Source organism: Saccopteryx bilineata, chromosome 2 (genome assembly GCF_036850765.1).
Source record: "Saccopteryx bilineata isolate mSacBil1 chromosome 2, mSacBil1_pri_phased_curated, whole genome shotgun sequence".
In the NCBI taxonomy this organism is placed as follows: Eukaryota; Metazoa; Chordata; class Mammalia; order Chiroptera; family Emballonuridae; genus Saccopteryx; species Saccopteryx bilineata.
In genome coordinates, this window is record NC_089491.1 from 266817807 (window position 1) to 266836914 (window position 19108).

General features: G+C 38.4%; 1 protein-coding gene across 2 annotated transcripts in view; it reads left to right on the forward strand.

Moving 5' to 3' along the window:
- Nucleotides 1-19108, forward strand: part of MED13L (mediator complex subunit 13L) — a 280583-nt gene that overhangs the window by 229759 nt on the left and 31716 nt on the right. The window contains exons 8-16 of one of the 2 annotated variants that reach the window (XM_066260496.1): nucleotides 3438-3603; nucleotides 5437-5541; nucleotides 7857-8585; nucleotides 9305-9530; nucleotides 10518-10623; nucleotides 10938-11062; nucleotides 13640-13739; nucleotides 16976-17196; nucleotides 17502-17707. In XM_066260496.1, coding sequence (XP_066116593.1) covers nucleotides 3438-3603; nucleotides 5437-5541; nucleotides 7857-8585; nucleotides 9305-9530; nucleotides 10518-10623; nucleotides 10938-11062; nucleotides 13640-13739; nucleotides 16976-17196; nucleotides 17502-17707 — 1984 coding nt within the window. The remainder of the gene's footprint in view (nucleotides 1-3437; nucleotides 3604-5436; nucleotides 5542-7856; nucleotides 8586-9304; nucleotides 9531-10517; nucleotides 10624-10937; nucleotides 11063-13639; nucleotides 13740-16975; nucleotides 17197-17501; nucleotides 17708-19108) is intronic. The other variant, XM_066260495.1, reaches the window with a different exon arrangement.

Here is a 19108-nt window from a genome sequence, read left to right on the forward strand (position 1 = left end):
TCTTTTCCTCTTCGGTTATAAAGTTAGGCTAGCATCCAGGAGCTATGAGTAAATGCTTTTGACTTATCAGTAATCTTTCTACGTTAATGATAAATATCAAAATGTGAATAATTTTAGAATTAAACAGTTTTTCTTCATGATAAAATTCAGAAATTGTTTAAATTGGAAGGATTTTGCCTTCTTGTTGAGTAATATATTTCATATTAAATTTTGTGGTAGTTGACTTTAATTGGAAATCTAGTCACTAAGGAAAAGATATTTCTCATACTTGAGCTGAAATGAGATTGTTTATAGGCACTTAACGTGGGCCATCTTGGCAGGGACATCAGAGTGAATGAAGTCTTGGCTGCTAAACTCTGAAAACACTCAAGCATGATACACACTAATGTGGTAATTTTCATGAGGATTAGATAAGAGATATTTCAGTTTCTAGCATAGTGCTTGGCACATGGTGAGCATTTACTAAGTGTTCATGGTTAAACAATATGTTGGGAAAAGTATAGACTTTGTGATTGAACACACCTAATTTTAAAACGTTTATATCGCCTTTAGTAGGTGAGTGATGTTATTTAATTCTCATACTTGTTCCGAACCTCAGTTTCCTTCTCTGTTAACTGCTACATCCTTTATAAGGTTGTTACATGTATTAGGTATTGTTCTTGACAGTGTTGTGTAAACAATTATATAATATACAAATAGAAGTGTAAAAACTGAAACCAGTGCCTGACACTCCAGGTTAGCACACATTATGTTATCTGGAAGGAATTACTCAGGTACCATGTGGGGGACACAGAAGTGGACAACACGTAACCTCTGTGTTTAGGGCTCATGTAGTTGCTAAGGTGGGAAAAATATACACACAGTCTAACAAGGTAGAGCAGAGAATTTGGATGATTCCTTGTGAAATTATTCAACCAATTGTTATTAAAACTAAACTGAAAAAGAAAATTACTTTTTTAGTCTTTTATAATTATTGTAAAGAAGATTTATTAAAGAAGACTAGAACTGTAAGTATATTGAAAAGTTTTAGTAACATTTCTTATACAGTTCTGTATTTTTTAACAGTTGAATTATGTACATTGTCATCTGTATTTATTTGTTTATTTTGCCCGGTATTTAGTGAGGATTTGTATTCAACTTACAATTGAAGGCCTGCTGTATGTGTAATGCCTTGTCCTCTAATGGATCAGTTCAGAGCTCTAAATTTCATAACTCAAAACCAAGAAGTTTTGCTGATGGTGGGTTTCAGTGTGGATATCATAGTAGTAGACCTCCCAATTCCTTCCTTCTAACTCTGTATGTCATTATGCTACGCCCTAGGTATATAAACCCTACCTAAAATAAGGAAACAAACAGACTCAAAGCTACTGGATTCTTTGTTGTAAAGTAAATTTGTCCAAAGTTTTATACCATGATAAGCTGTTGAATTATAGCTGAGAACTCCTAATGCTCCATTGGAAAGAGTCCTGCTCAGCCTTGTCATTCTGCAGTTGACTAACATGAGCATTGCCATGTTTTTCTATATATAGGACAAAGTGCCCCCTAAAATGGCCAAGGGTGGCCTAGAGTAGCAGGGGACCTAAGAGGGCCACTAGTTTTGGTGAAATCACTCATGGATAGGCACAGCAGCTTTAACCCTTCTGTTTATAGAGACAATTATAAGAAATAACATTCAACATACATTTAACAGCATGGAGTACAGTCTTGTTTAATTCCATATAAGCTATCACCCACATTTTAGCTAAATCATGAAAAGCTACTAAGCAGCATTAACTCAACTGGAATCAAAAATAGACTCTGGGGCTTGTTTTCCCTACTCTTTCCTGTATTGGTCATAAATTACTCCCTTTAATACCATGGGCATGTGATCTCTTTTGCTATATTGTAAGGTATTGGAGGTGAAGTACTATGTTACCAACCTCTGCTATTTGTTTTTTCATTTTGATTGGTTTTAGAGTAGGCATTTGAAAGTCTACTATAAAATTGAAGTGAATTGGCTCCATGAACCAAGTCAGGGAACGTTTAAGGCAGGTGTCCCCAAACTACAGCCCGTGGGCCGCATGCAGCCCCCTGAGGCCATTTATCTGCACCCCCACCGCACTTCCGGAAGGGGCACCTCTTTCATTGGTGGTCAGTGAGAGGAGCACTGTATGTGGCGGCCCTCCAACGGTCTGAGGGACAGTGAACTGGTCCTCTGTGTAAAAAGTTTGGGGACCCCTGGTTTAAGGTAAAAGGTAGCAATGAAAGACCATATTTCTTGTCTCATTTAATTTATCTCATTTGTAATATAGCATTACTTTTCTGAAGAACAAGAAAGCTTCAGTTTCTTAGAGTGTAAACACTTTGGGTTGATTTCTTTCTTAAAAACAAAACAAAACAAAACAAAAACCCAACATAGCTGAGCCTAACCATTCCACTCATAATGGTTTTGTTGCATTGATACCAAGAATATTATATATAGTTTGTGATATAGATTGCTTCTTTATTTTTCAGATGAGAGGGAAGTTTTTCAGAGTTCTTAAAATTGATTATTTCAGTCAAGATGGTTTGCATCATATTTCTATTCAGAGTAAAACCCACAATAAATTTATGCAATCAAATAGATGAATGTAATTGAAATTTTATACTGGAAATTGACTTCAGTGTTTGTTTTGTATGAGATAGAAGTTGTAAAATGCTCAGGACATAACCAATGACCACTGTTAGTAGCAGTCATAATGGGCATAATAGAAATAAATGGATTACATGCCAGCTGTAGTTGGAGAAACATAGTGAAGTTAGAAACCAGTGAGCGTGTAAGCCTAGGATATAAAATGTCAAGACAGCCTCTTTCAGTGTTTTAGTACTGAGTTTTCAGGAATAGTATCAGGCATAAGGACACATAGTTCCATGCACAAATTTGAAATTTGACCTTATTCAGAGCTTTGTGCCATTAAGTTTTTTCTCCTACCTAGGGCACTGGGTACAGCTGTTATACAACCATTTTGCTAAACAAGCATAAAGCTCCCTCTACTGTTTCACTGTACCTTGAAATTTATTTACTGCATTGGGAATTAAAATTCAAAACAGTCCTTGCATGTTTATACTTTTGATATTATGATGTATGAACTATTCTGTATAAGTTATCTGTAGTACCCATGGAGCAGTAGGAGTGCCCTGAATGGGCATGCCTGTGAGGATTGTGCATGTGTAAGGATTGCTGTGATTAACTATTTTAGGGAGAACACAAAGAATTATACAAATTCTCCCCCTGTCTCCCCCAAAAAGATTATACTGACACAAATTATACTCATAGCTATATTGTTATTGTAAGGGGTTAAGGGCAAAGCTACATGAATATGAGTTTCAGCAATTAAAATTTTTATGTTAAATAAGCCAGCAGTCTATGAACTAGAAGACCTTTGCAGGAAAATGACATTCCTACCTGTCTCTTCCAGGTGAGAGTGGAGGCCCACAGAGTGCTGTCAGTCACTTAGGTTCCCAGGACGGGGGGATGATAGCTATGCACAGTCCAAAGAGATCGGGGAAGATTCCTCCAAAGCTCCACAATCACATGGTCCATCGAGTCTGGAAGGAATGCATCCTCAACAGAACCCAGTCCAAGTATGTTCTTTGCGTTACATCTGGTTTGTGGTCTAGTAACCATCTGTGATGACTACACGAAGAGCATCAATTGTATTGCACAATGTGTGATCAAAACCGAGGGGTCATTGGATTGGTATCTCATCTCTTTGAACATAATTGGGTAAAATTTAAAACAAATGTTCAAGATAATAACTTTACTTGATTTGATTATTTAGGAAATATTGATTTTCCCATCATCTCAATATTGGCATGGTGTTGACCTGACTTTTTTTTTAGTATGAATGGCCCAGGACAGTAGTCGGTGGGTTTGGGGTTTTCCTTTGTATGCTAATTTATGAATGTTTCCTATTTACAGAAGGAAATGACCTTCTTTGCCTTCCCTGTCTCTCTCCTTCTCCTTCCTCTCCCCCTCCCACAGGCAGTGATTCAGTTGGTTTGAGTGTTGGCCTTGGGCACTGAGGATAGCTCAGTTGGTCTAAGTGTTGGCCTCAGGCACTAAAAATAGCTCAGTTGATTTGACCGTTGGCCCCAGATGGGGTTGCTGGGTGGATCCCAGTTGGGGCGCATGTGAGAGTCTGTCTCACTATTCCCCTCCTCAAAATGAAAAGAAAAAGGAAAAATAATAAATTGCTGGTGATTATTTTAGTCACATGAATGATAATGACAAACAGTAGTCAATAAATGCTTTCTTACTTACCAAGATTTATATAAACATATTTAACATAATTTCATATCTATTTTGATAGGATTGAGATGTCCATTTTTTTAACTGATGCAAATAAACAAATGAGTCTTGATTCTCTGGAACAGAATAAATATGGACATTTTTGCCAGTAACTGCTAAGAACTGCACTCATTCAGAAGTCAGATGTTTCTTTCTAGTCAATATTTTATATACAGATTTAAAACTTTTGGATTAAGCTGTTAGCAAATTCATGTTATATATTTTTTCTCAATGAATTGCTTCTAGAATAGACTGCTGAAGAAGATGTAGAAGGTAAACTAAAATTGCCTTAAAAAGTCATATGTCACATCCTAGAATTAAAAAATTATCTCTAATCACTTAAAAATGATCCTTTCCTTTAGGATAATTGATACAGATATTTTCCCTTCTATTTGCAAGGCCTAGAGTAGAAAGTTTCCAAGTTAACATTTTCTTTTTCTTGGTTTTTTTATTTACCATTTTTTATTTTTATCGCCACTAACCTTTCATCTCCAAATCTAACAGACGGTGCCCACCCCCCCACCTCCCAGCAGCACAGAGTGGAGACTGAGGTGCCCAGAAAGGCAGGGAGGGTGCAGAGCAAGAGAACTCCTTGCAGAGTCATCATTGAGACACTTTGCAGTGTCAGCTACAGCAAAATCAGCAATAAAAAATTTGGCCCTGTGTTCTTTTTCACTGTGGAATAATAAGCTCTAATTTTTGCTCCCAGTTGTCAGTGACATGTAGGAAATATTTTTGTTTCTTGTCTTTTAGTTCACATTAAAAGTTTGGATCTGAGGGCATATAATTTACAGATGCTATGAAAAGATAATTTTTTACAAATTTTGATTATTTCTGCAAAATTTAGGCCACTTTTTAAAAAGCAGCAATAAATAGTACCAGATATTGTTTTAGTTGCTATGTGTATCATCCATATTAAAATGCACATTAAACTTAAAAAGATGTATTTTGATTCCTGTTTCTTTTGGGAAATAGGACAAGTATTAGCCCCCCTCCCCTCTGAGGTTGCTCTGAACTATCTGTCTGTAGGGCACTATTACTATGTAAAATGTGTTCGAGTATTTTTAACTTTCCTTCTCCAGAGATACTATGTTTAACACAAATCACGTTTTTAACCTTTTTTTAAGGAGGAGCCAAATGTCAACTCCAACCCTTGAAGAAGAGCCTGCCAACAATCCTGCTACTTGGGATTTTGTGGATCCAACCCAAAGAGTCAGCTGTTCGTGCTCTAGGTAGGCAGAGAGGAGACAGCCGGGCTGACTGGGAGAATGGGGCCCAGTGCTCTAGCTGCTTTCTCCAGCCTCTCAGTCCCCACTTCCCCTTGTTTCCTTTAAATCTTCCTCCTCCCGCAGGGAAGAGAATAGGTCTTTTCTTGTATGCAGACAATACAGTTTTATTGTCAGGATTCAGAAAAGAGCCTTTTTAGATGACTGTCCCTGATGGCAGTTTGCTGCCACAGATTTCCTGGGTGGCTGTGTCAAAGCTAAAGGCATCTACTTGACAAGATAGTCTCTTGTCCTTTAAATGAGTTTATTTAACTACTCTTAATTTTAAAACAGAGATAACTATATTAAACAAGTTGGCTTGAGTTAATAGAATTTGGATTAAATAGACCTTCCTCAGATAATCTGTTTTGTTGTAGTTGGTGGTTTTTGATGACCGAAGCAGGTATTTGTAACAACACCTGCCAAAAGCTAAGATTGTTGCTCCTTCATTTGGATACTTGAATAACCCCAAACTGTTTCCTGTAGAAAACTTTTGCACTCCTTGTGGATATTTCTTTGACTTACCCTCTTAGTGGTGGTGAAGAATCTTATTGTCACGAGTTCTCATTAGGGTTCTTAAATACCTTACATGTGTGTTAGCCATACCCATCTCCGTCCTTTGAAAGGTCTGCTGTCGCCTTCTCCTTTCCCCCTCTCTTAGCCTGCGTGTCTCAGCACTGTCTGGCCCTGCCTCTCCTTCCTTCACTGTGGGGCCACCCACGCATTAGCCTTCTGGGGCTGATCTTCCTGCTGCCCACTTCAGTGAGGCCCGTTTCTGCTCAGAAATGTGCAATACCTGTCTGTTTCTTGCTGCTGTATCTAATTCTAACCATTTCACAATGTAGCTGAGTCATTAAATACAATGGGGGAAAATGACTTTATAAAATTATTCACTTTGCAAAAAACCCTTACTTTCAAGAGGCTACCATAAAATATCTATCAAGGGACTGATATGGTTAAATGTTGTCTGAGAAAATCCAAATCAAGAAGTTTTATGTAAGGAACTTTTAGCACTTTGGTTTTAAAGTAAGCATCCTTACAAATTACAATTGAGCTACTCTCAGATGAGACAGTCTTCTCTTACTGTGGTACTGTGCCCTAGGGACTTAAGGCACAGTTTTTGCCTTGTTGACAATAGCTTTATGCTTAGACAACCTTTTTCAAAGTCGGGATCTTTGTTTTTTAGTGGAACAAAGACTTTGGCACGAGTGTTTTCAGATAATCTACTGCAGAGTTACCAAACGCATTATTGAACGCTCCACTCCTCACACTGGTTAATGGCCTTATGGGGCAGGGTGGCCATCCTGCTGTCCCACTAAACCGTCCCATTATGCCACACAAATCCATTTTACTGCCCACAAGGGCATCATTTAGTGCAGTGCAGCAGTAATTTAATGCCACCCTGGTGGCCTCGGAGAGTTACTGGAGAGCTTACATTTTTCCCCGGGAGTGATTTATATATTGGGAGGAACTGGCTGACCTGCTGTATACCGTGGTTGCACAGATTAAACCTTGGCATCATCCATGGTTCTTACTAAGCAGTTTCTTATAGCTGTTCTTGCCAAGAAGTGTGTCAGGATGTGAGCAGCCTTGCTGCTCCCGCCTAGGCACTTACTGTGTGTCCGGGGATGTGCTCACTCACACCGCCTTTTCACGTCTGTCTCATTGTAACCTGTGTTTGCAGGACCCAAAGTTCCTTCCCCTTCTCTCTTAAAAGTAGTGGCATGTAGAGTCTGTTATATTTTGGGTATTATATGTTCTTTGAATTCACCATCATTATCTTAGTTTCATGGTTTGGGGAAGAGTTACACAGTTATTTTATTCCTGATCTATAATGATACAAGCCATTTTATAAATCATTCTATATTAGAGTTATAAAGTGTTGTGAAATAGGAATTAGAAGCTTCTTGGGGGGCAGCTGATCTCATGACTGGCTTTAAGATGCCATGTAAATACAATATCTGAGGCCCTCACCAAATTTGAAAGATTTGGGGACTTTTTTCAAATTAGTAACTTTCTAGGGGTTATCAATATATGAGTTTCTGTTTCATAAGTCTATCTCTTAACTTGTGTGTGATTGATTTATTGCTTCTCATCAGGGTGTTTGCAGTTTTTAGTCATTAAAAATGTAATTAACACCTAGAGTCCTATTTCATGTATTAGTGCATCTAATGAGTACTTAAAAAGACATAACCTCGTCTGAGCATCTCTTTTGTAATGTTATAATGATGCAGTTATTTTCATTTGTGTATTTGTTGACCTTATTTTAATTCTCATTTCAGGCATAAACTTTTAAAACGTGCTGTAGGACCCAATCGACCTCCCACAATTTCTCAACCAGGGTTCAGTGCAGGACCATCATCATCTGCATCTTTACCACCTCCTGCTTCTTCTAAGCACAAAACCACAGAAAGACAGGAAAAGGGAGACAAGTTGCAAAAGAGACCCTTGATCCCATTTCACCATAGGCCCTCTGTGGCTGAAGAATTATGCATGGAACAGGACACACCAGGACAGAAGCTGGGGTTGGCAGGGATAGACTCCTCCTTAGAGGTGTCTAGCAGTAGGAAATATGATAAGCAAATGGCCGTGCCTTCCAGAAATACAAGCAAGCAAATGAATCTGAATCCTATGGATTCACCTCATTCCCCTATTTCCCCTCTGCCACCAACACTCAGCCCTCAGCCACGAGGTCAGGAAACGGAGAGTTTGGACCCACCATCTGTCCCAGTGAATCCAGCCCTCTATGGAAATGGGCTAGAACTCCAGCAATTGTCAACTCTGGATGACAGAACTGTCCTCGTAGGCCAAAGACTGCCTCTGATGGCAGAGGTCAGTGAGACAGCCTTATATTGTGGGATTAGGCCCTCAAACCTGGAGTCATCGGATAAGTGGTGGCAGAGTTTTCATCTCCCGCCCATTGATGACACTGAGTTCCGGCCTCCAGAGCTGCAGGGTGAGAGGTGTGATGCCAAAATGGAGGTAAACTCAGAGAGCACTGCGTTGCAAAGGTAAGGCGGCTCCCCTGGCCACCCACCTGATCTCCCCTAGAGAGGCCAGGGCTGTCAGCATGAGTTGGGGCTTTCCTCCTCACCTCTCTGTTGCAGCTTTAGGTCCCAAATAAAAGAGGCTTTCTTTGCCATTCTAAACTCTGCCTTTGGAAAATGTTTAAAAGTCAAATGCTTTGTTGTTCGTGAAGTTTAACACACATATCATTATTTAAACATGCTGGCGTATAAAGGTCTCATTGTGGCATTTAATATGGTAGCATTACTTTGTTTTGGGCCTGCTGTTTGCTAATCAAAGAGTATAGCTTTACGAGACTTTTCACATTGCGGTCAGTGTGTGTGGAACTTTTGTAACACTTCTGTGTCACACTTCTATGTTTTGTGACACTTTTAAGGAAGGCTTTGTGTCTATTCAGTTATGTCTTCTGTTTGAGCTACCCATTATCCTTAGCAGCTTACAGACTATCTCACTTAATCTTTACCACAACCATCTGTGCTGTCAAGTGGAATCCATGGACTCAGACACAAACATATATTCCTGACAAAGGCTGATAAGTTTTACTTAATTGTGAATATAGTCATTGAAAGAAATGACTATGTAGATGAATTAATTTTGTTTTGTTTAAGCTTGACAAATGCTTTAAATCATAAATGCTGCTGTTTTTGAAACATCAGTCTTTTTACTTAATCTTGCCTAAGCTGTCATTTATTTTCCCTTTTAGACTCTTAGCACAACCTAATAAACGGTTTAAAATCTGGCACGACAAGCAGCCCCAGATGCAGCCACTCCACTTCCTTGACCCGTTGCCTCTATCACAACAACCTGGAGACAGTCTGGGAGAAGTCAACGACCCATACACTTTTGAGGACGGTGACATAAAATACATCTTCACAGCAAACAAGAAATGCAAACAAGGAACGGAAAAAGATTCCCTGAAAAAGAATAAGGTACCAGTGAATATAGAGAGCCCAACGTGGTATGGGTTTCGATCTATGTCAGTACAAAACTTTTGAGGCAGAATGTTTGAGATAGTCTTGCCTGATTGCTCTGTCCCCACACTCATGCTCTTGGTACTATCGTATTGAACAGCGTATTGTTCCCTTTTATGTCATGGCTCACCTTTGTTTAAAAGTCAGCCGAACATAAATGCAGCCTCATATTTTCCAGGCTGGAGCTTGTACAGTGCATGTTCCTCTCATATGCTAATTCTTGTTGGCCTATGCTCCCTGCTTATTTCTCTAATTATGACTCCAAAATACCCAAAATGTAAAGAAAAAATGTTGATAACAGTAACTACTGTTGATTGAGCGCTTACTGTGTTTACTGTGCCAAGCGCTTTACTTATATATTTTATCTGAATTAATATCAACACCACTCTTAGACTGTGTCATTACTAATTTTACTGGTTTCTTTGTCACAAAAATGAGTACTGGGGGTGTCTGCTGTCTTTAGCCTTAAATTTTAAAACATTGTAAAATACTGAGCCATTTAAAGAGGCATTCTTGAACATAGAGGAAATAAGACAATGAAAAGAGGCCAGTATAATTCAAGAGACTACTCCTTAGAGTCCTTTACAGATATCTATCTAAATCTGGAAAGCATAAACCACAATTCAGCATCCAAAATGTTATTAAAGGCAGCTTTTAACACCATGGCAGGTCTGTAATCACATGCCACCAGTACCATTTAGGCAGCAAACCCTGATTGACTTGGAATACTCCATAGAATTGAAGGGAATGTGGGGGAGTTTTTGGTTCTGTTTAAATTCAGAGAAAAGCACATACCTTTTACTTCTTTGGTTGCATAGACCATGGTTTATCATACTTGTGCTCATAACAAGTTCCATTCTACCCTCTAATTCTTTGTGTTCTCCCTCATATTCCACACTTTGGGTTGGTGTTCATGTGTTTTGTTTGGCTGAATTTATTATACAGTCAGAGGATGGATTTGGTACCAAGGATGTCACTACACCAGGTCATTCCACGCCGGTGCCTGATGGGAAAAATGCCATGTCTATTTTCAGTTCTGCTACTAAAACAGGTGTGTACAATGATTATTTGCCTCACTTGGATTGTTGCTAAAATAAAATGCGAGGAAGATGCTTCTCAATTTACAATTATATTCTTATTGTAATAGCAATCATTTGATCTCATCTTTAATATATTTTTCATAGTTTGTTTTTCAGTTGCTTTCAAAACTGATAAACATATTTGGAAATAATTGTCTCTAAATTTAACTGAAGACATAGGGAAAAAATTCACAGGCAGGTGTTGCTCATTGAGATCCGTGTCCTCGCCTCACTTCTTCTCCCTGAACGAACACACTCATTCTGTCTTTTGTCTCCTTTCCCACAGATGTCCGGCAGGATAACGCTGCTGGCAGAGCTGGCTCCAGTAGCCTTACACAGGTGACAGATTTGGCACCTTCCCTGCATGACTTAGACAACATCTTTGATAATTCTGATGACGACGAACTTGGGGTGAGTCTGCCATGGCTACACAGACAGTTTCCCTAAATGGAAGGACTTAGGTCGGTGTCTCAGCATTTCTTTATAGTTCAGTCTGCTGAACTTGGGGGCTTTCAGGTTCAGGGTTACAGGTGTTTATCAACAATGTGTGTATACTTTGAAAATGTTCTAGAAGTTATTAGTGTAGTCTGTAACATTCCTTGGGGTTTATTTGCTTGTTGATGGCATTTTTTCATTAATGTTATTTATTCCTGGTGTAAATGTTAAAATCTTTCACATTTATTTTTTAAAATCCTTTTAAATGTCAAGGGACTAATAGAAATGTATTGTGTAGTCTCTTTAGCTCTCCATTTTGAGAGATATACAACTATGCTCTATACTTTTTAAGATTATGGCACCAAAGTAGGGAAATAGAATTTATGCACATAGAAGTTAAATAATACAAGACATCATGTGATTACAGTGACAGATAAGAATTACAATTCTTTGGAGAACATCTGAGCTGAGTCAGGAAATTTGTGTCCTTGTCCTCCTAACCAGCTCTGTACCTTTGGGCATGTAGAAGTGCCTGCTATTTCTGGGGTACCTAGAGACTAGTGAGACAGACTATTTCTTCAGGGAATTCAGTCTGTTAGGTTATTTTCTTTCATTTATGTATTTATCTTTCTTCACATCCATTTATTTTACAAATTTGATGATTATTTCCTTGTGGCAAGTGCTCTCAAGGTTACAAATATTAAATTTCTATCCTTACACTTCAAACACCACAGACTTCAGGAGAAATACTATGTAAATAAAGTTAAAATCATATCAGGGGAGTAATTAATCTGAATCTAAAGATGCTGGGCGCTCAAGTATAAAGTGACAAGCAGGCAGTGTTTAACTTAAGAATTGAAGGTTAAGTAGGAATCAGATTTCTAAAGCTCTTTCTCACTTTAAAATAAAGTATATCTGATTAACAGATATTATGTGCCATTAGGATTATAAGTACTTAGAAGATTCTGAGATCACAACGGCCTCGAAGAATGGATGTGACATGAAATGTGGAAAGACTGGGCTAGTGGGCAGTGGGAGGGATGTGCCCGGTGTGAGCCTTGGCTGTGCAACCAGAATGAACTAGTCGGGCTTTGAGGGGTACTGAACAGACTGTTCTGTTGGTTTGTTTTCTGAATGGTGGGTAAAGATCATAGGGGCTGGGGGTTTAGCCATGGTTAGTGCTGTGGACTTGGAACTCTACCAGTGACGTGTTCCTCCAACCGCACCAAGAGCAGATGGAGCGGGTGAAGTGAGCGCCGGTTTCCGGCAGTCTGATACACGAGGCAGGAATGCACTAGAACCTGCATTCAGGCAGCATTTGAAGGAAGAGGACATGGCAGTGTGGCAAACTTGATGGAAATGACTCGTTTCCTTATTATTGATCCAGGCATGGTGAATATTTTTAACTTGATGATCTGTCTGAAACCAAGCATTATCTAGGCTTGGTTTCAGTGATCCTGAGGGTTAGTTTAGATGCTTTGCTGGTGATGGTGAGAACAAAGTATGAAAAGAAAAGGAATAAAAGAAGTAGTAGAAAGGGAGAAGTAAGAACAGATAAAAAGTAAGCACTGTGGAATAGCCCGGTAGTGTTCACAACCACCATCTCTAGTGATTGTGAACCCCTTGTACTTGCTCTCTGTGTAAATTATGTTATTATTGTGGGGCTGAATGAAGCAGTGTTTACTTTGTTTCTTTTCTTCATAATGTCACTATACAATAGAGAGCTGAACATTTTTAATTTAATTTTTATTTCTCTGAAATGATTGTTTCTACTTTACTCTGATATCTACCCTGACATTTAATCAAGGGAACAGTTTACCTTAGAATCATTCTGCTTATTCACTTTACTAGTATCTGAATGAAGTTGGGAGGCTGCTGTCCAAGTTTTCATCTCATATGTCTTTGAATTTAATTTTACATTTCAATTCACTGACATTGAATAAGTGTGCATAAATAAAGGGGCCTCTTTTTGTGAGAATCTTTGTTTTAGTTTATCTTGCCACCAATTTATTTGAGTTATTAAAGATAATCTTGCCTACTAAAGACTTAATTTGTTTTGAACAACAAATAAAAAGCTTTCTGTATATTTCAGTACCTATCTTATGAGATAGGCTTTTTTTTTAGTGAAGATGAACAATAACTGTGGAAATAGGAGCAGAAGATATATGTTGTTGGGTATGCGTGTGTGTGTGTGTGTGTGTGTAAAATAAAAGAAGAGTTTGGGATGGCTTGAAATCATCTCTCTTGACTGCTTTCTTCCAAACAGAAGGAAAACAAGACTGATAGCCAGTTACTAGTTGGAGGCCCCGCCCTAATGTAATTATTGTGTTCCTGAAACTACTTCTCTAATGCCCTAGGAGGGAAGATTGGCTTAAGGCCTTCCAGCTCTGTTTGGATGACCCAGTCTGCCCTCGCCAGATCCATGACAAGACTCTGTTTCACTCAGTTTCTCATACTTGATAAGCTTGTATCCAAGCTTTGTTACTGCCTGCTGGTATTTTTAGAAATTCACCTGGTGACCACTCACTAAGAAAGTATCTTTTCTGTTCTTAGGCTGTGTCACCTGCACTTCGGTCATCAAAAATGCCTGCGGTTGGGACTGAAGACCGACCTCTTGGGAAGGATGGAAGAGCCGCTGTTCCTTACCCACCAAGTAAGACAAGGAAATTGAGCTTTGGCTTACTACTCACAACTTAACACATAATGTTGTCACCCTGGGCGGTGCCTTATCTGAGATCACCCTCCTTCTTTCTATCATTTTAACAAAATGCTAACTATGAATTGAACTTGTGTAAGTTGCGTTTGGAAGACAGCAGGCAGCTACAAGACCTATCTTAATTTGAATTCCGTTGCCCTTTGTTTTCAAATTAAGAATTAACTTTTATGGTTTAAAATGTGGAAAAACTTGTTCTAGGTTTGTGTTTCTAATAGCCCTTCCCTAGTAGGATAAGTGCTGTGCGGTGAATTTCAGAGCCATATTCTACTATACGAGCTTGTGTGACATGTTTCAGTTTTCATAAATTTAATTTATACAAGCTTAATGAGTACTGTTTGTTTTCTGTTCTTTTTCTGATTCATAGTAAAGTTTTTGTGTTTCCTTTTGTGATCAACTAGCTTTATTATGCATGCTAATGAGAAGAGAAACTTTTGTTTTCTAGTTATTCTTTGCCCTCAGAAACCACATTATTCCAGAAGAGAAAAGAAAGTCAGGGTAGCTTTGGGGATACTCTGAAGCAGAAACATAATTCCATTGCAAATCATTCTTTAATACCTTCTCATTAACTTCAGCTGGTAATGAGAACAAATTGAGGGGAAAAACCACCATGTCAGAGGGATGAGTCAAAAAGTTTTATGAACCTATAAATGTGGAGCTGATTTACTCAGATGGAGAAGTGTGAAGTATACGGAGATTGGATTTTGACAGCTTTAGTGGATCCATAGCTTTTTAAAATATGCAAAGCTTTCTCAAGCATGACATGTATGAAAATGAATGATGATAGCCAGCCAGTTGCAGTGGTTTTTTTAATTAAACATTTTTCTTTTTTTTATTACTCTGCACTGCAGAATTTTACAAACATGGAACTCACAGATTAAAAGAATGATTGTTAAAGCAGATACGTACAGAATAGGTCAGATGAGTGAATTTTCCCCTCTTGTATTGAACCAATTAACCCTTTGCCTTCTTGACATTAAGTGACAAGTAGTGATGTTACATGTTAACGTGTCTGATAACCCATCCAACATTATTCACTCAAATTGTCCTGCTGGTTAATGTCATTCCCTAGTAAAGTGAATGGTGTACTCTCTTCCTTATTTTTATTCAAAATGGAATTATTTTAAAAGGAAGCCACTTAATATTTTATGATAAAGTACAGTTTACACAAATTAATGAATGTGAAATATAGCAAAAATATTAGCATCAGGAAAATGCAGATATATGAGGCAAGAGGATTGTTTTAATGTGTACAAGTGTGTGTTGTGGGCATACACACAATATTTCCTCCCAAGATGTAACAATGAAAATAGCATGGCGAGAAGTTCTCATTCTGCAGTAGTACTTTGGTGTGGAAAGACATAAAATATAATGTCTAGAGCAGCACCATCCTGGAGAAATACAGGGTGAGCCACAAATAAGATCCACATAAGTAATTTTAAATTTTCTTCTAGTTACATTTAAAAACTCATGTGAAATTAATCTTAATAATATTTGTTAAATAATGACCATATTCAAAATACTGTCATTTTTACATGTAATCAATATAAAAGATACTGAGATATTATATATTTTCTTATGTAACTAACTCTTTGGAACCTGGTATTTTACACATGTAAGCATAGCTCAATTGGGACAATTCCCATTTTGAGTGTTTTGTAGCTATTTTGAGTATTTTGTAGCTACGTGTGGCTAGTGGATCCTGTTTGGGACAGTATAGGTCCATAATAATTCATTTGGGGTTGTAATAATGAAGAAAGCAACACACAGTAACAAGTAGGTATAGTTTAATATCAAGTTATATATCTGAGACCAAGAGAGGGTGTCATTCAGAATTATATAATTGTTTAACGAGGAACTATGGTAAAGATTATTGAATCCAGAGGTTCTCACCTTTTTTTCTGCCTCCATATGATGGAGTCTTTCCCTTGCCCCTAAAAAAAAAGGATAAAAGAAAGCCTGGTGAGGATCACACATCTAATCAAGTTCCTTTTTAGGTGAAGGAGCTGAGGTCCTAAGAGAAGAAATCACCCGAGCACGCCAGGGCTGTGCTGGGGGCACCTGGATTGTGAGATCCAGCCTACTGCTGCTTCTTTAGACAGCTGTGCCTTAGACTCTAGGCCAGGGGAGAACATGGCGCAGTTATTCTTTATTAAGAATTTCTGATTCAGAGCCAGAAGTCACATCTTAATCTAGTCAGTGGCTACTGTGTGCCTGTTTAAATGTTGAGGATTCTAGAAAGAGCAGTATGATTGGAAATTAGGGCATCAGATGCCATTCCATATCACTGATCCAAACTTGTGTCTCCAGATTTGCAAATGAATTTGCTGTACAGGGCATCCTCTAGCGGCCACATTGTACAACCACAAGTTGTGTTTCATTACATATACTCATACTTTTAAGAATCAGTCCCTAAATGAGTCACTCTTAATGTTGATAAATAACCTCAGGTATATTAAAATAACTTTTTAAAAAAGGGTTGAGAATCACTGTTAGAAATATTTTTTTAAAGATACTTTTTTTTAGTTAATTCTCAATAAACTGTCTTGATTCTAGGTAGGTTTGTTCACTATGAAGTTTCATTTTACTGTCAATTTGGAAAGAGGGTATAGAACCATTTTCAGAAAGAGCAGTGAGTGTTTTGGGATTGTCAAACTAGCTGAGTAATACTACTATATATAAACCGTCATTATAGCTTTAAGCAATTTTTTTCTATAATATAAATTCCTGATGGATTTTTCCATGTAAAATTTGCTGCATAACAATTATATAATTCTGAAAGATTTCAGACATATTTGCAATAGAAATATAATTTTTAATAAAGTGCCTACTCTATCTAATTGCTTCCAGCTTCATAGACTTCTCAGGGAATGAGGTTGTTAGAAGAAAAAAATATGTAGACTTTGTTCTTTAATTAATGTGAGGTCAAATTATAAAGGATCTAGAGGATAGTGATTAAGTTCCAGAAAAGGATAACTCTGCTGATGATTCTTCTTAGAGACTTTAATTGTTAATATTCTGTTGTGTAACTGATGTGACCATTCAGTTAACATTATTTCTGATGCCAAGTAGGGTTTCTGGCTATAAACTGGGAATTTTTTTTTGTAAGTCTTGCCTGTTAAAAGAAATGGCTTGATCTTTCTTTCTTTTTCTTTCTTTCTTTTTTTTTTTTTTAGCAGTTGCAGACCTGCAAAGGATGTTCCCCACCCCTCCTTCTTTGGAGCAGCACCCTGCATTTTCTCCCGTCATGAACTACAAAGACGGAATCAGCTCAGAGACAGTGACAGCATTAGGCATGATGGAGAGTCCTATGGTCAGTATGGTTTCCACACAACTCACTGAGTTCAAAATGGAAGTGGAAGACGGCTTAGGAAGTCCCAAGCCAGAGGAAATAAAGGTATTGCCAATATGTTAGTTTTACCAAGGCAGAGTGGTGGTTTTCAAGGGGATTCACACTCTCATCTTTAAAAGAGTACTATCTTTATGCCATGTATACATAAGTTGCTAAGAATCCTCTGAATTGGATCGTGAGGTACATTGCTTCATATATTAATTACAGTGCCTTTTGATCAATTTAGAATTTTGGCATTAGCATTTTCTACTGGTCAGATAAGAGAAATAGTTACAGTCATTTTTGTCACTATATGCTGTGTCCTAAGTTATTTTACCAACATTATCACTGATGTCATTTTGTTGTCACAGGACTTCTCATATGTGCACAAAGTTCCAACTTTTCAACCTTTTGTGGGATCCTCCATGTTTGCTCCACTGAAGATGTTGCCGAGCCAATGCCTGCTACCTCTGAAGATACCAGATGCCTGTCTGTTTCGGCCTTCGTGGGCAATCCCTCCTAAAATTGAACAACTGCCCATGCCACCTGCAGCCACTTTCATTAGAGATGGCTACAAGTATGTGCCAGATTTAGTATGATTTTTATCTCAACTATTTAAAATGATGACAGTAACATTATTTGGAACTTTTATTGGCCATTTACGTTTTTGTGCACATTACTTTGTGTTGAAAACAAATTCTGTGTACATGCAAAAAGTAAGGTTATTTGTGTAGCGAATCATGGTGTTCATGCTTATTCTCTGTCAAGTCATGTCTACCACAGAATCAAGCACTAGATTGTATTGCTAATACTCTTGGAGTGGTAGTAGTGAGTACTTTGTTTCATATAAATTTATGATTAAATGTGTTTACTTAATGCCCTTTGAAATGAAGTATAAGGTCGGCCCTGGCCGGTTGGCTCAGTGGTAGAGCATCGGCCTGGCGTGCAGGGGTCCCGGGTTTGATTCCCGGCCAGGGCACACAGGAGAAGCGCCCATCTGCTTCTCCACCCCTCCCCCTCTCCTTCCTCTCTGTCTCTGTCTTCCCCTCCCACAGCCGAGGCTCCATTGGAGCAAAGATGGCCCAGGTGCTGGGGATGGCTCCTTGGCCTCTGCCCCAGGCGCTAGAGTGGCTCTGGTCGCGACAGAGCGATGCCCCGGAGGGGCAGAGCATCACCCCTGGTAGGTAGAGCGTCGCCCCCTGGTGGGCGTGCCCGGTAGATCCCGGTCGGGCACATGTGGGAGTCTGTCTGACTGTCTCCCGGTTTCCAGCTTCAGAAAAATACAAAAAAAATAAAAATAAAAAATAAGTATAAGGTCTACTGGAAAGTTCTGTCCGTTTTGGAATAAAACAAAATACAAATTTTTCTTACCATCAATAAACTTAATTAAATATAATATTAACATAGATGATCCCTCAGTCGCTGACCCCATGTCTTATGAGAAAGCAGCAATAAAAGGGGGTGTGGTGTGGGAAAAGGAAAAGGAGGTGTTTATTGTAGCTTGCGCATATTTCAAACTGTTCAGAAAATAGTACCTAAATCAACAATGTAGAATCTGTTTGCTATATGATTAATAACTTCTTAGTAACTTAAATGCAAAAAATAAAAGACCACAATCTCAAATTTCTATCAGGACCAGGTAAGCAAAGTAGGGGAGAAATGGACTGAGAATAGCAGAGACTAGGCACTGTTGTGGGGCTTGTGAGGGACAGGGTCTGTGAGGAGCGGTTGCAAGTACATCCCATTTAAAGTGACGTGTGCTATTGAATCACGAGTGGTTCACGCAGGAATGTGGGAGGCTGGAGATGTGGAGTTCTGTGTAAATTTTCTTTTTAAATATGTTGACAGTTAATTCAAAGTTTGTTGGCAGTTAGTTCAAAGTGGCATTTTAAGAGCCGAGAAGACAAATTTGTGGTTCACATCCAGTCTGTGGGGTACTTACTTGGAACCTCATATTAAACCTTTTGTGATATCAGCT